Source organism: Quercus suber, unplaced genomic scaffold (assembly GCF_002906115.3).
Source record: "Quercus suber isolate HL8 unplaced genomic scaffold, Cork oak 2.0 scaffold_883, whole genome shotgun sequence".
Taxonomy (NCBI): Eukaryota; Viridiplantae; Streptophyta; class Magnoliopsida; order Fagales; family Fagaceae; genus Quercus; species Quercus suber.
Genome location: NW_027070310.1, coordinates 192,816 through 210,872, shown reverse-complemented (window position 1 = coordinate 210,872; position 18,057 = coordinate 192,816). Strand labels below are relative to the sequence as shown.

Here is an 18,057-nt window from a genome sequence, read left to right as displayed (position 1 = left end):
CTTGGCTGAGTGGGTAAGGCTCGGACGCTTCGTGTAACACACCTAAGTTCGAGTCCCGCTGCCCGCAGGCTTTCGTTAGTGGGTAAATTTAGTGGTAAGGTGTACTCACAAATATGTGAAGTGACTCCTACACAAAGGGTACAAAACGGGTACCGACTACGGACTCCCTGACCGAGGCTACTGGCTCCCTGCCCGGAGGTGTAATATGACCATAAAGACCCCAATTTTTTTTGTTTCTCAAAAAAAAAAAAAAAGATAATAAAACCAAATATACTGGCAATTATGGTATTAATATTACATTAATGTTCATAAATTTCCTGATTAAAATCATTGACAAAAGCTATTCAAATTTTGAATTAAATTTGAATTTTAAAATTTAGTATTCAACGTATCTGACATTAAGGGATAATTTTTATACACATAAATGAGTATCAAAATAAATATAATATTTTTTATAAAAATATCCAACACTATCCAAACAGACCCTTAGTTAACTTTGTGGAAATTATTTGTTGACTCATGCAAATCGCGAGGGTGATAAGTCGCAACATTTTTCTTTATAAAATGTTGGTTTTGCAGTGGAACTGTTGTGAGTGTGAAATTTTTTTTTTGTTTCGTAGGAAAACTTAGGACGAACAGAGAGAGAGAGAGAGGCCTATAATAATAGAGGAATAAAAGTGCAACGTTTCTTCTGAACTGTTTCTTTGCACGCTTTGTTTTCTTTTTTTTTTTCAAAATCATCAATGCTTCAATTTTTTTTTTTTTTTTAAAGGTAGGCCTTTAATCATTTGCTTTTTGTCAAATGAAACCAAATGCGGACTAAATTTAAAAGTGATTTTCTTTTTGTTAGCCACTTGTGAATTTTGATTGTCCTTCAATCTTTACATTTGGAAAGTTTTAATACTTTCTCTTTTCTTTGTGGTCAGGGTATAATTTGATGATTTTTTTTTTCTCTCATGAATATGGAATACATTTTCAAAACTCAAAAGATTTTGTTATTTTTACCAACAAAAAAAAAAAATTATATTTTTTGGTACGATTTTGTGAGGTTTTTACTATATAATGCTTACATAAAATTACTTGAATAAAACAGAAAATTATAATAATTTCACCGTTGCACAATATTATGATTCAATAATTAACATATTCTATTGGCTATTTTTTTTATTAATTCTCTATATATTATCGTATACTACTTTTTCTTTATAATCTTTTTTGACCATTTAAAGGCAAATTCACGAGGGTAACAGGTCACAACATTTTATGTTGTCAACGTTCTTATGTAATAAAGGTATACATAGGACCACTTTTTTCTATTTATTTTTTTGTTTTAGGGAGTTCACATGGAACACTTGATAATTAAAAAAATAATGTTTACATGAGAGGTGGGAACAACAGTAATCTGTAAGATATATCTTTATCATTGTAGCTTCTCTGTTCTTTTCTTGAGCTTTCCAAAAAAAGGTGAATACTCTTATTCTCCATCACAAGTCTCCTCTTTCTCTCTTATAATTTATGATGATTTTAGTTTGGATTAATATTTAGTTATTTTGAAAGTGGAGATTTGAGTTTGGCCAAAATACCATTTTGGGGTTACAATCAATTTGGTCCCTACATTTTGATATCAATCAATTTAGTCCACATTATTTTTAATTTGCTTTCAATCTGGTTTTTACCGTTAACTCACTAACGGAAAATACTTACGTGGCAAATGGTGTGCATTATTGGCATGATTAAGCTTACATGTCTAAATTTTAAAGACCACATAAGCGCTTAGATGGCAAAATCAAGCCACATCAATGTTTACAAATACTTTTTTATATCAAATTTAATCTTAATTTTATTATTATTATTAATTTTCTTACAATTTCATGACAACCAAACGTATTTTTATTTTTATTTTTATTTTTATTTTCTCAATCTTCCTTTTTAACTTTCTTGCATTTTCTTGGTAACTAAACAGTATACCCTACAATTAGGTTCACCATACTATCGCAGTCTTCTTCAGGTCGGAGTGTTCTTCTTTTTCTCCTTCTAGATGTGATTCTATGTCATTTTGTTTTTCTTCTTTGGATTCGTTTGTGTGCAGGGACTAGAGCGAAGGTTAAAAAACTTAAAATGGGAGGGCTAAACAGCAAGTGAAGCTCTATTAGTGTGAGGGGTTTGATGGGTTTTGAGGTACAAAGGAATCCTTTCTACAAATCCAGCCAAGTTATAGAACACACCATTGTAATCTTGGCAAGGGTCAACACTCAAAACCCACAAGCTATTGTATGAATCACTGGTGATATAAGTGAAATCTCTTTCTCAGTTATTGGTGACACCGTAGTAGTGCCTTATGAATGTGTACTGGAAAAAAAAAATTGAAAGAAAAAAAAAGTGAATGTGTTTATTGTTTTTATTAGTAGGAAAGATTAAGGCTTTGCTTGGGAGGAGGGAATGGAATGGAATGGAAAGAAATAAAAAGAATAATTTTAGAATATTCTTCCCTTATCTTGTTTGGGAGTTTTAAAGGAGGGAATGGAAAGTCCATTCCCTTGTTTGGGAGTTTAAGTGGAAGGGAATGGAATGAGTAGGAGACACTCATTCCTTTCTATTCCCTTAAAACCTCAAATTTTCATTCCCCCCGAAATTGGGAGGAATGAAATTAGATTTAATGATTTTTTTACTAAAACTCCTAAAATACTCCTATATATTCAACCCTTTATTTTAAAACAGGAGTTTAATAGTAATATTGTCATAAAATGATTCCATTCCATTCCCTCTATGTTGCTCCCAAACAGGATTACTTACATTCCATTCATTTTTATTCATTTCCATTCCTTTATTTTAAAACATCCAAACAAGGTTACTTAATTTCATTCTATTCCATTCTTTTCCATTCCTTTCTCTTACTTAAATACATTTCATTCCATTTCATTCTTTTCTATTCCCTTATGATTATCTCATTCCATTCCATTCCCTTATGAACTCCCAAGCGGAGCCTAAGGGTATGTTTGGTAATTAGCTTTTCCTCTTATTTTCTGTTTTTAAAAACAATTTTCTATTTTTGACCGAAAACAAAAAATGTTCTTAAAATGGATAGAAAACAAAAACTGTTCTCAAAACTCAATCTGTAAAAGAAACTGAAAACATGCAAAATATTGTTTTCAGTTTCTAATTTTCAAAAGTCAATGAAAACGCGCATTTAATTTAATGAATCTATCTCATTTAATGAGCTAGCATTAGAGTTCAAATTCTAGTAACAACATATTTTAGTATTTTCTATTTTTTTCTTCAAAAAACTGTCTTTTTAATTTTAACTAACCAAACTTGTTTTTGATTTCAAAAATACAAGAAAATTATTTTCTCTTTATATTCCCAAAACCAAGTTTTTGAAAATAGAAAACAAAAACTATTGCCAAACATAACTTAAGATTTTAATCGTAGTTTTTTTGTTATTTTTGATATTTGAATTTTTTTTAATTGTTAAAATGATGATGTGGCATTTTTAGTATCTAATTTAATTTTTATTTCACTGACCATGTAGGATTCAAGTGTGCCAACTGTGTACGTTGTTTGCCACGGAAGCATTTTCTTTTAGTAGTTAATGGTTGAGACTAGAGACCAAATTGACCATGAGTTAAAAATAACAAGGAAAAAATTGACTGTTACAAAAATGTAAAGGCAAAGATAGTATTTTAGCCTTTGAGTTTATATTCAAATAAAATCTATATGGTTATATATTTAAATGTGCGTACAAATTATGTAAGTAATAAATTATTATATTGCCTATTTTTAATGCCTTTAGTTTAATAATAATAATAATAATAATAATACAGTGGCTATAGTGGGAGGCATTTTTATCAACAAACAGTACAGTCGATCAGTGTCAATTGACTCGTGACTTACCGGAACAACCACAATACTACAGTCAATAAAAGTAGAGATCCCTCTTCCACAAAATTTCCTCAATGCAATTTTCCACCAAGGGTGTCCCACACGTTCTGTATTTTCCCCAAAGAGAGAGTCACGTGCGAACATCTTTATCATTGCAGTTTCTACGTTCTCCCCTTGAGCTTTAAAAAAAAAAAGGCGACAACACCAACATTTACAGTAAATAATCTATTAAATATTTTCACAAAATGACAACACCAATATTAATAGAAACACAATGTATTAGTAGCTAAACACACTGATTCATCCTCGTTACCATCGGCAATGAACATGTGATATAGCCACCAAAGCATGAGGGAAAACAATTGCAACTCCAAAATAGTGAAGGTGTTGACAATCCATGATCACAAAGCTTTAAATCCTTTTTAGTCACTATATGATATCTCTTTTCTTCTCTCTTCTTTGCTCCATTTTTATTTTATTTTTTTTGGATTAAAGTAAGATCTCTAATCTAATAGTTTGCAACATCATCAAAGAGGGGTGCACAAAAAGTTAGAATTAGAATGTTATATGTTCTTTCATGAAATCGCCAAAAGCATAAGCGGTTGATACACATCATGAATTAAATTCACCTACATCATAGCAGTACTTCATCTATGCCTACGACCAAGAAAAAAAAATGATACCAAAGGAAACAAGATAATTGTGGTCTCATTTCTATCACATTTACATAACAAAATACAATTATTATCACCAATGATATCACTTCTTATACAGAAGTGACACAAGGCTTTTTATGAATGTACTAACAATTGAAACAATTGCAGTGTTATTTGAAAGACTCATTGCAATAATATTTTTTTTTAACTTTCGTTACATATAGAAATTCAAATTCTACATGGAAGAAAGGCATGGCAATCTATGTCAGGGTTAGTTATATTTGACCATGGGAATAAAATTTTTCCTTTGAATGGTAGTATAAAATGGTAAAGGACCCCTTGTGACTACTTCTATCACTCTTTCTCTTCTATTCGATGTGTTTATCCATCAATCATAAACATAAGAATATACATTGATGTCAGTCATCAAAAATAACAATTTTAAAGGACAATATATATTGGAATAAAGATGATATCTACTTTATTCTTGAAATTTTTGTATAATTTGGTAATATCTCATGAATTTTTCTCTCACTTTGAGCAAAGAGCCTTCAACTTGCTTCATTTCACACAAATGGGAGGGAAAAGTTCAAAAACTTAAGAAAGAAAATTTAAAAATATGATATACCAAAATCAAGTACATTATAATCCTCACCAAGTCCTCCTAGGGAAACAAAATTAAATACAAAAAGGGAGAGGCATAACATATTACAACAATCTTAAATACTTTACAATCTTCCTCCCATGAATAGGCCAAAAAAAGAAAAAGAAAAACATGAAACACCAAATTTAAATACATCATAATCCTTTCCAAAAAAAAATCAACCAACATGGTAACATTACTTTCCCATCAGGATGCCATATGAAGGTCATAGACAAGATTACCCAAAGAAATCTAAAATGAGTTTCTGTGTTAGAACTTAGAATTGGATGAAATTGAAAGATCCACACTCCATCCAGCTATAAGTCAGCTAAGAAACTTGTTTAAATTGCTAAAATCAGATTCTTTACTTTCAATTTTTTTTTTGGTTTGATACCTGAAACATTAAAATCAAACACTCAAATAGATGTCTGCCATTAAATGAAGCAAACCCATCATGGTCCCATTAATATATTGTTGATCCATGAAATTACTTTAAGAAAATAAATGTGCAAAGGATCAAGAGAAGATAGATGGCCCCTATAGTATTTGAAAGACAAGCTAGAAAGATCATCTGAATGATGATGACAAAATCGGTCATTTATGAGGATCAATTACAATTACCACCATCTAAACAAGAATTAAGAAAAGGTTAAGAGCCATTCAAATGCAATAGACTGAAATCCAAATTATAAAGCATGTGTTGCTTACAACTTCTATTGCACAATCAAATGCTAATTCTTGGTGTGTACTTTTTCTTTGCTTTTAAAGCAGTCAAATGCATCTGTATTAAGTAGCCTGAAGCACTATATCTTAACATGAGAACACCTGAGCCAGCCATATTGATTCAACAAGTGGCTAGGAATCAACCCCTCCTATGGGAATTCATTGAGCGTTTTATACAGCCAAAAGGATACTATGATGTACAAAGCATTTAAACTACAGCCCCACCCTTACCCCCCTATATAAAAATAAGAAAATGATTATTCAAGACAATATTCTTTTCTCAAAAGAGTCAAAACTAGAGAAATGGTTTTAAACATATCTTTGAATAAATTGGTTTGAAAGCATTCCTATTAAATACCTTTTAAAGAAGACACCCAAGGATCATTTATGCAATATATATGTAACATGTGTCTTAAACCCACTATCTATATATTTATTAAAGTTCATAGATTGAAGCTTACAATTAAATGCCAGAAAGTTTAGTTTGACACGGTGACATAAACATAAACATTTTTTCCTTATTGAAAAATGATACAAAAACAACTACATAATCCATGCAAACGCATTGGATGATGAGGGCAGATGCGGACCAATTTGACCAAAGCACTACCATAATCTCAAGAAATTGCCCAATTTTCCCCAAAATACTGACTGAAGAAATGGCCCGCAACATGAGTATCCAATTACAACATATCTAGTGGAATTATCCCTTATTTTTTCATCTTCAATCACACCTCAGGTATTATGCATACAATTGTATGAAGCATCCAATAATAATTATATTTGCCAGATTCTCTATAGGTTTTATACTATCATATAGTCACGAAAAGAGAGAGAGGAATCCATACCTTCAACATCTGATCATGTGCTATATTGCCAAGGAAACTGCTGAAAAGTACATTAAGTGGTTTAACAGAAGTGTCCACTTCCCATGTGTTTGTTGCATCCCTACAAATAGTATAAAGGTAAGCACTACAAATTAGGACTTCAAAATCTAGCATTAACACTTATTCTTTCATGTGTATCCAAATAGCCCAATGATTGTTGAAAGAATACAATGAACTGATTGCACCGGCCTTATGCTTTGTACACTCTTTCCAGCCAAGTAGCAACACAATTATGACTTGAATTTGACTCAAGTACCTTCTAATGGTGAGTGGTGATCTGAAACACGTCACACAAGTTAAGTTATAGGTAATAAATAGGTGATCCAGGCATTCCTCTTCTATAGCACATGAAGGGCAAGAAGTGTCAGTGATGAGATTCCTAATTGTTAACTCCCTAATCAATGGAAGACAATCATTTCGTAGTTTTCCGAAGGAAATAAGGAATTTAAATGAAAGTTCAAGCTTCCATAGGGCAGCCCACATTTGAGAGCCATATCTCTGAGTTCTGCTCTTCCATCTAAGCATTGACTACGGAGAAGCGAGGCTCTCTTGACTGTATAAAGACAAGTGATCATTTGGCCAAATCAGTAAATCTGTACTTCTAAATCAGTTACTGATTATCTTGTTTTCCAATGGCAATAGCATGACTCAAAACTTCTTCAAGAATTTAATTAAAGCTTTAGAGAATCATTTTTAAGCACAGAAACTTAAAAAATAAAGATGTTTTGTCAGTAGGTACAGTTGTTATCTCAACAATGACAAGTTTGTGGCGTTGACATCATCATTAATTCAATTATTGCTAACTGACAAAGAATGAAACAAGCAAATAAAAACATGTGCTTAAATAATTCCTCAACCTCAACCAATCAAATATGAATAATATGAAGAAGTGAGCCACACTCTCAAGGCAGGTTCTGCAGAAAAAGAAAAAGAAAAAAAGGAAAAGAAAAAAAGCCTTCTAGGGCCATAGCTTGTTGCAGATTTTAGTTTACATTTCTCTCGGTATAAAGCTCAATGCATCCTTATCAAATGTCCTTTATCTTTCAATAAATTTATTAACAATCTAAGTAATATTCAGTGAGTCAATAAAAGCAAAGAAACAATCCATGACAATTAAGAATATTAAAATTTAAAAACCCAGGAGAAAAGCATAAGTAATTAAGTAATCAAACAGAAATATTTTTTTAGAAATTAAAAATAAAACCTTAATAATTGGCTCGATGAGTAGCATAGGTCATCCAAGCGAATAGGTTCAATATCTTGAAGAAGCATTTCATCGAGCAGTTGTGTGCTTGACTTGAATTTCAATTTCGAACAATCAGCAAACATACTCGTTATTTGGTAAAATTGAAGTCTAGAAGTTAAAGAAGCGTTGTGGTCCCTAAAACCTTTTTTGGCACCAGGACCTGATGGGCCACATCTTTAGCTTTTTCCAGTGTTTTTGGCTGTTGGTTGGAGAAACAGTGACAAATATGGTAAAAGGGGCCTTTAATAATGATAAGGTCCCGAAGCACATAAATAAAAATCTCATCACACTTACTCCCAAGCATACAGAAGCTGATAGAATTGGCAGCTTGCGCCCAATAAGTCTATGCAACACAGTGTATAAGATCATCACGAAGATTTTAGTTGCTTGACTCAGACCCTTACTATCCAATCTTATCTCCTCACAGCTCAGGAAATTCTTCATACTATGAGCGGAAAGAAAGGGAATGTGGGCTTCATGAACCTCAAAATAGACCTTGAGAAGGATTATGATAGATTGGAAGGAGCTTCATTCAGGACAATCTCAGGCTGTTTAATATCCCAGATTATCTTGTGAATGTGATTATGAGCTGCATCTCATCCTTTAGTGTGGCTGTTTTATTTAATGGTGGAGCTTTGGAAGGATTTCAACAGTCTAGGGGCATAAGGCAAGGTGACCCCTTGTCTCCCTATATATTCATAATGTTCATGGAAGTTCTCGGATTTATGAAAAAGGATAAATGTGACTCAAAATTATGAGATCCGGTGAAAAGATCTAGGGGTGGACTAGGCTTTTCTTTTCTGTTCTTTGCAGATGATTTAATTCTTTTTGGAAAAGCTACTAGTAAAAAACTGCACCACTATAAAAGAAGCCCTTGATAGCTTCTGTGAGCTCTCTAGGCAGAAGGTAAACAACGGCAAGTCACGGGTCTATTTCTCACCCAATGTCTTGAGGGAAAGAAGGGATGAACTATGCTGCTTCTTTGTTTTTCCCTGTGACCTACTACAAAGAATCAAGGCCATTCCGATTCCTTACTCAGAATCTGGTTTGGACAACATTAGCTGGGCTTATTCAACCTCATTTTGATGGGAAAAATGCCTACAACTTAGCAAAAGGAGAAATAAATGTGGCAGAAGAGTTCACTGGGTGGTGGATTTGGAAAGTGGACATGCTTCCAAAAATCCAGTGTTTTCATATGGAAGCGCTATCTTCTTAGTCTACCAGTTAAAGAATTACTTTTGCAAGAGACATTGCCGAAGACAGTAAGTGTGAAGCGTGTGGGAGAGAGGCTGAGACAATTATTCATGTTCTTCGGGACTGTGAAATTGCAAAAAAATTCTGGCTGGATACAGGTAACATGAGGTGTAGTAGTAATTTCTTTAACTCTGACCTATGTAGTTGGCTGAAAAAAAATCTAAGACGTTGTAAGGATCTGGTGGAGTCAACCTTGCCGTGGGAAGTGTTTTTTGCTTTTGGTATCTGGGGCTTGTGGATGCAGAAAAATAAGAGAGTCTTCAAACAAGTTATACCAAATAGCAGATTGAGTAAAGAAGTGAAAAGCATGGCTCTAAATTATTTCTACTATGCTGGACATGTTAAACCTATGACAACAAAGAGCCCAATTAATGTTTGATGGATAAAGCCAGAGATGAATTGGCTCAAGCTAGATATGGATAGGTCAGCTATGGGAAATCCAGGTAAGGCAGGTGGTGGAGGCATTATTTGAGAGGATGCCCAGGGTAGTGCAGCAAGAGAGACCCAAAGCCAACTTGAGACAGAAATTGCCCCGTTAAAGAGGGCAATGTGTGGCCTGCCTAGGGAGCAATGGAGAATGGGTATCTGGGTTTAGTAGAGCCAGTATAGCCACAAGTGTAGAGGCAAAACTTTGGTCCTTATGTGATGGTCTTAAAATTTGAAATTCTTTAAACTTGCAGGCAGTTGAGATTGGTCTTGATGCCAAAGTAGTGATGGACTAGGTGTTGGGCAAATCCTACGATAATATTGCTCGCCCTGTTCTCATCTTGGATTGCAGGCAACTAATGGAGCAAATTCCGAATGTCAAGATTAGGAACTGCTACAGAGTGGCGAATCAATGTGCAGACAAACTAGGAAAAATGGGAGCAACTCAGTTGCAAGACTTTTTGTTATTTTCTAGTCCACCACTGGATATTATTTTGGTGATGTATTTATAATTCAGTAGGTGTGTGTTATGAGAGGCTATGCCTTAACTCTTCTAATTTAAGTTAATGAAATGCATTTCGTTTTCTACCACAAAAAGAAGAAGAAGAGAAGTTTGGAATATCTTACAAGAAGAAACTATGCACCAGAAGCAGACAAATAAGATGAATAAAAGACAAATATTATAATAAATGAAAATCAAATTGCAAGATGAAAAGGGATCTTTGGCCTACCAATTACTTCAATAGCAACAAGGCATTATGTACATTGAAAAAGAAATAAAGAAATAAAATGTTTCTTGTATAAACTATAATTACATAGCCCAACAATTTGATTTCGCTATTATTTACTTGAAACACAATATATACTTGAGCAACAATCCTATGAATAATCCTTTAAATTTAGAGAAATAGAGAGAGGCAAACCATCTTTTCAAAGCTGAATCAAGATGTTTTTGTCTTCTATGATGGTGCATACAGATTGGTGTTGGTATCATCGTTGAAAAAGGCATTGGGGATTAAAGATGAACCCTGGTCATGAAACCCATTAGAAAATCACCGTCTCCAGGGTTTGGAGCTTTGTTTCCAGAGTTGGAATCGGATTCGAAGCCATCCAAAGTGAGACAGGTAGTGTTTTTGGGGATGTCTAGCATGGGTTGGTCGATGATTTCTTCTTTGCAGTCGGTGTCGGATTCCAACATGGCCTGAATCTTCTTCCCCATTATTGAAAGCCCATTGATCCATAGATGAGGCAGGACAACAGATGCATTCTACATAAATCCTCATCGTATTCTTCGATCTCATCTGCACCATTTGTCTAAACTCAACCTTAATGCGATTCTCTTCAGATGGATTTGGTATATTCACTTTCCCATAAATTAACCATACATGGTCATAATTAACAAAATCTATGAATGGTTGTTTAACACCATTGATGGAAATGTCAATGAAACAATGGTTCTCCATATTGTTGTTCTCATCCTTTGATGGAAAAGCAATACAAACAACCAAATTTGAAAATTTGGGACCAACCAAGAATGATACAGAATCTCCAACACTCTGATGATGGTTGAATTTGAACCACCTTGGAATCTCAATTGCTGGTAGTACAAGACAGTGAATTTTAGATTCAAAGCTTCTTGCAGCTTCAGCGACTGTATTTGGAAGAATTCCTAGAATTTCTCCAAACTGCAAGAAACTGAAGTTTAACATAAATTGTTTCTTTATAACTTAAACTTCAGAGAGAGAAAGAGAGATACCTGATTCCATAATCTGCTTGATGATTGTGGATCCAGCCGATAGCAATACAGTGCAACCACAGTTCTTATAGATTTTGGAAGTCTTGGAATTTCCCGAAGCTTTCTGCAATATCTTATGGAAAGATATTGTAATCTAGTAAATGTGCTAATACTTTCTGGGATGGTAACAATACTAGTAGAATCTAGAACTAAATCTGTCAATACTGGGAAGTAATCGGCCTGCATCCAAGAATCTAATTCAACTTTAATTCTAACACATCCAGTAAGATCCAGTTTTGTCAAGCTCAGATACCCAGTAGGTCCCAAAAAGTTGTTAAAGGAATTGCACGCCAGTCTCAATTCGGCAGAAGGAATAACTAGAAATTTTTTAAGCTTACGGCAGCATGGTAGTTCTAACGTGTCAAGTTCAGTCAGATACAACAGTGATGAAGGCAATTCTCTAATACCACTATGACCCAAAAACAATTTCTTTAGACATTTCATTTCTGGGTGAATATCGGAGAACTTCTCAAGCCTTGAGCAGTTATTTAGATCAAAATATCCTAGAGATTTCAACATGAGCGTATTTGGAAGAATTTGAAGTTGTGAACAGCCCCGGAGAGTCCATACTTTAAGCTTCTCAAGAAATCCAATGGACTCATGAACCTTAATTAAATTTTTACAATCTTGAAGGTCCAATTTCTCTAAGTTTGGGCAGCACAAGTCAGGTAATTTTGTAATGAATTCACAAGATCTCAGATTGATCATTTTCATATTTTCGTACTGGGGCCCCTATGAAAAATTAAAAAAAAAAAAACAAAACAAAATTTATCTTCAACAACTTTTAAAAATAACATTTAAAGAAATTAAAATTTATAAATAATAATACTTATACCTGCTTGAATACCTTCTCCAATATAATGTTAGACTTAGACATCTTGAGTGCAACAAGTTCTTCAGGGACACAACATTTGGAAGATAAGGACAAAGGAAATTCATGCCATTCAAGAAACCTTAACTCATCTGGGAGATATTCAAGATCTTCATCAATATGTACATTGCCTATAAGAAATTTGAGATTTTTCATCCTCTTGAAAACATTAGCTTTCAATGCAACATTTGTTGGTTCAGGTGAGCGCAACATTATACCTCGAATTTTATTTGGTCCCTGTTTAGGACAAAGATTTAGTCACACTTCATAATAGAACTCAACAAAAGTATAAAGATTTTGAAACTTTAAACAAAACATATATTTAGAAAATTATATTTTGTTCAATTTTGTTAAGGGAAAATCCAATAAAGAAATATTTTGAAAAAATAGAGAAGCAAAGAAAGTATACCATATTTCCAGTTAGTAATTTATGAGCATCCTTAAAATGCCATATCCTGCTACGCCGTTCAGGCAGTTCTGATTCTTGTTGAACAATTTCTTTACCCATTTGTTGTAGCATGTCATGCATTGACAAATGGCTATCTTCCAAGGTTACGAGACACTTATCAATAAGCTTTCTAATACCATAGTCTGGATATAAATCGCAAGAACCTAATATATTTACAACATCATCCTTGTTGTAACCCCTAAAAAAACATGCAATATCAAGAAAAATATCCTTTTCAATTTTTTCCAATCCATCATAACTTATTTTTAGTATTTCTTGAATTTTTTCATGTTGAATGTTTTTATACTTTTCTAATGCACTTTTCCATTCATGTATATCTTTTCCACACAAATCAGAACCAATTATTTTTAAAGCTAATGGTAGGCCGTTGGCATAACATATAATTTGTTTTGCAAGTTCTGAATAATCTTCCCCATATTTACTTGCTTGGAAGGCATACCGGTCGAAAAGTTCACGAGCTTCACATTGACTCAATTTTGTAACCTCATATATTTGAGGATCTCTTCCCAAAGAGTTTAGTAAATACTTGTCTCTTGTTGTTATAATTACTCTACTTCCGGAAGCAAACCAGTTACAATCTCCAAGCAAATTTTCTACATCTTTTGAGTATTCCACATCATCAAGAATTAAAAGAACTTTTTTACCATGAAGTCGTTTCTTTATCAAATTCATACCTTCACATACATTTTGCACCTTCAGGTCTCTACCTTGTAAGACCTTAGAAAGAAGTTTCTCTTGCAGTTGGATTATGCCACCATTTGTTATTGACATTTCACTAACATTCTCTAAAAAACAGCTTCCTTCAAAAAGGTTAGCAATACTATTATATACAACTTTCGAGATCGTAGTCTTACCTATTCCCCCAAAACCACAAATTCCTACCATGCAAACTTCATTTGACTCCATATCTAAAAGCAATTCTATGGCCTTTGCTCGAATATCTATTCCAACTGGATGTTTAGCAACAAATAATTGATTTGATTTAGCACTTGATATCTCTTTTATAACTCTTTGAATAAACTCAAATTCAGATTTAGTGCAGCTGCAAAGCAAAGAGCATAAGAAAAACATAATGAGTTGGATTTGTTGTAAATATAAATCTGAAGATGAACAAAGTTCAATATGTCTAGTTCTGTGCAATTAACATATTGCTATTTAAATTAAATGGCATTGAATTTCAAAAGATTAGGAAATATCATTAATTTTAGCACATTATTCTTCTTTTGGCTAGAAAATTAGATCTAGGCTTTTAGCAAATGGTTGGATAGGAACTCCCTTTTAGTTATGAGGATTGAGGAGGCCCACTTACTGGAAACTCATTTCTAATACTTGAACAAAATGAGATTAGGAAATTTTGTAAAAAATTGTCTAAAAATTAAATGGGAGAAACTCTTGAATTGTAACATTAACATTAAATTATTTTATTTCTATAATTTAATAGTAGAATATATGGTAAATAATTTATTTTTTATTTATTATTTTTTTTAAGTATACCTTCAAAATTGGACACTTAGTGGTCACAAGACCATTTAAAAGTTTCTAACTAATGAAAGAAGAAGAGTTGTTAGAATTATTTTTATTTTTTGAGGGAAAAGTTGTTTGAATATATAACATCATGTGAATTAAAGTTATTATATTTCTAGCATCTATCTATCTACCTTCTTCTTTTTTTGAGAAAGAAGCATCTATCTATCTATACATAATATATAAGATAAAATTTGGGTCCCTACAATTGGTGGATACACATAATAGTGACACATGTCTCTTTGACAATGCATAAAACAATGACACATATCATCTTTTGCAACTTTCTCAATCTATTATATTTGATACTAGTGATTAACCAATGCGATGTACGGAAAAACTTTTAGTTCAAGCTCCTAAAGAAGATAGTCCATAAAAGATATACAACACTACAAATAATACCAAAGAGTATCATAAAATACTTAGATATGCAAACATTTAAGCATTGTACCAAAAATCTCTACTTTATCCGTGACGACCAAATACTCATTTTAGGAACTTATGCTAAGTATATCACCATAGGTTCTTTATCAGTGACTATCAAATACCTATTATAGGAGCATTGTTAAGTATTTCACCGTAAGTTTATAGGGCTTTTAACCAATTAAACTTCCTTTTTAAGTGATTCTAACCCATCAAAGCTTGTGCAGGGAAGTAAACTTACGAAATATATGGCTAAACAACAAAGAAATCTAGCTTCCTATTATAGAATCCATCCAAGACCCAATTGCATAACCTAGAGGTATCTTTTTTTAGGGCACAAAAGATTATATGAAATAAGGCCCTCATGGTGACTTATTCTTCATCAAAGTCGAACTCTGGAACATCAAAGATTAAATTGAAACTAACAAAATCGAAGTTTATGAGTAGAATAGAAATTCAAGGAATGTGTAATTATATTATATTTGTCTTGAATAATGCTACCATTACTTACACATTCCTTGAATAATGGTAGTCCATAACGGGATACTAATGCTATAGAGTATATTATATTTGTCTTGTTCTTTGCATGACTTTTAATTTTCCCAAAGATGATCAGCTAAGCAAAGAAAGTATTTAAAAGCTTACCAAGAAAGCTAAGAGAAGCAAGAAATCTGATGGTAGGTTTTGAGACTGGGATGCAACTATAACAAAATTGCAAGTTGTAAAACTAAAGATTTTGAGACTACTATGATATCAATGTTGCTCTACAAATATTTATAAATCCACCATTTTGTTCAAAATAAAAAGAAACACCCAAGCATATTTTTTTTTTTTTAATTTTTTTTTTTATCAAATCTAAGTCAGTTAACAATGAGAAATTCAACAACAATGATGGCCAAATAAAGCAACTCTAACAATCAAAAGTTAGTTAACAATTACACAAGTCAATAACATTGGAAAATTAGAGAAAGAAAACAACAGAAACACCTTACAAATTCTAGATGCAAGAATTCAAAAAAGAAAAAGAAAAAAGATCAAAAGAAAAAAAAAAAAAGATTAGATCATCATATTGCCGACTTAACTTCAAAATTCTATGAAAAACACAATCCATGTCTTCTCAAAATCGTAATTGTAATTTTGTGGAGAACAATCAATACCAAACCAAAATGATTTGTTGCGGATGATGGGGTGGATTGTATTTAGAATGTTCATGGGTAGATACAACATTGAAACACTTAAATGAATAATCGATGTGTGAGAGAAAAAGAGAGATAAGGTTGTGAGAAATTGAAAATTGGGATGGAAACAATATAATTTATTAATTTGCTGGAGATGAAGACGTATCAAAGGTACTTATCAAAAAAAGAAGACGTATCAAAGGCATCTCTGGGTTGGACATTTGAGGGCAACAGTTTGGTTTTATTAATTTGCTGTCATATGAGGTCCTTTTAGGTAGATTTATTAATTAAAAAAAAAAAAGTTTAATGGAAGAAATTTTTGTTTAGTACGTATAATATGATTGTTGATTATTTTATCTGTTTAATTTTCAATTGTTAATATAAAAAAAAAAAATGGTATTCTTATATTGATGAAGTGTGTGATACATAGAAAAATCGTGAAAGATTTTAGCATAAAAGTGATGACCAATTTTTGATGCTGAAAGGAAGTGTACTTAGTGATGTATTATTGGCATAAGACATCACGACCATATAGTGATGGGTTAATGGGGTGGGAAAGGTAAATGTAAATGCCAAAGTTCGGTAAGAAAGGAATGTGCATGTGATAATAATATACTTTCTCAAAAACTAATAAAATATGATAGAAATAATACTTTCATAATTTATTTGCAGTCATAACAAAACCATTATAAGCTTATAACCAATACAACAACACAGAGTTGTCACAATTGATAACATTATCCAAGTTAATCTTATAAAAAAAAAAACATTATCCAAGTTAAAATTACTCTAATTCTACTATTGACCTTTATAGCTTAACTGCCTCAGTATTTAGAATACAAAGAAATTATTCAGTCCTCTTGGAAGACCTCATCAATAATACCTAGTGGTCTTCCCATCTAATAGTATTATGCCATATGATAATTTATTGACTAAGATCCTTGGCATCAACCCAGTTTTAAAAATAAAATAAAATATTTTTTTCAAAAAAAGCCTTTCCCTTCACCTTCATCGTCCCTACCCTCTCACTCCACTACCACCACCACCATCCCCATCTTCAAAGTCAGCAATGATAACATAATTTATAAATAGAAAAACAATGAAAGTATGTAACTAATAAAAGCACACCAATATAGTCATAAATTAAATACATACTCATCATTGTAAGGCAATCCAGACAAATTAGCAGCTTCTGTCAAAGTTTTCCTCCACCTCTGAACCTTTTCTATGTCATCTTTGAATTTTTCTTCATGTTTAGCTAGTGCAACCCCAAACTCTCCATCTTGTTTACGTATTTCTGATGGGTTCACTTTGTAAAAAATTGGTAAAACGAATTGGCCATTACTCCTACACTCAAAAATCTTGACAAGTTCATTCAAGCACCAAGTAGAAGATGCAAAATTTTTAGAGAATACAACAATTGAAATCATTGACAATTCAATGACTTTAAGAAGTTCCATTGAAATTTCTTCTCCCTTTTGAAGCTCATTATCGATGAAGGTGTTAAAACGCTGGTCACACAAAGCCTTATATAAATGGCCAGTAAAATTGTAACGAGTATCCTCACTTTGAAAACTCAAGAAGACATCATATTTCCATTGTTGGATAGAAGAAAAAGAAGAGGCTCCTTTGTTAGTCAAGAAAACCATTGAAATGATCTGTTAACTGAAAATTGAGAAGATGTGAAAGAAGGAGCAGAAAGTAAGAAAGATCAAAGATGTGATGAAATTAACGAGAATGATAAGAGACGAATGAAGGTTTGCAATTCGACTGGAGGATCTCGGATGAGTTGAGAGCGCTAAATTTGAAAGGTGAGTATGTGTGTGTTTGATTGGGAAATTAATGAAAGAATGATGATTTTCACCAACAAGTATGCTAAAATGGAATCTCAGAGAGAAGAAATCGACCTGGAAAATAAGAAAAGATGGCTAACGGTGGCTCCTTTTCCTCCTTTTCACAATATATTCTGAACGATGACTACAGTGCGTTTTAGTGACTTTCCTCACAAAAGTAGAGATCCCTCTTCCATCCCTCTTCCACGAAGTTCCCATAAAAACAGAAAGTGGGAATCTTTTTTCTTGAC

At 32.7% G+C, this 18,057-nt stretch overlaps 1 protein-coding gene across 5 annotated transcripts; it reads right to left on the bottom strand.

Moving 5' to 3' along the window:
• Positions 1 to 5,123: 5,123 nt before the first annotated feature.
• Positions 5,124 to 18,040, bottom strand: LOC112040808 (disease resistance protein RPV1). 5 transcript variants are annotated; one of them, XM_065768047.1, is made up of 7 exons: positions 17,130 to 18,040; positions 12,790 to 13,891; positions 12,345 to 12,617; positions 11,471 to 12,241; positions 7,993 to 11,399; positions 6,750 to 6,849; positions 5,124 to 5,572 (listed from the first exon to the last, which is right to left on the bottom strand). In XM_065768047.1, exons 1-5 carry the CDS (start codon positions 17,621 to 17,623, stop codon positions 10,767 to 10,769), a joined length of 3,273 nt encoding a protein of 1,090 aa, XP_065624119.1. In that variant the 5' UTR covers positions 17,624 to 18,040; the 3' UTR covers positions 5,124 to 5,572; positions 6,750 to 6,849; positions 7,993 to 10,766. The 5 variants fall into 5 exon arrangements, with proteins under 5 accessions (XP_065624119.1, XP_065624120.1, XP_065624121.1 ...); XM_065768048.1 differs by having other exon boundaries at positions 5,124 to 5,430; XM_065768049.1 differs by having other exon boundaries at positions 10,638 to 11,399.
• Positions 18,041 to 18,057: the final 17 nt, after the last annotated feature.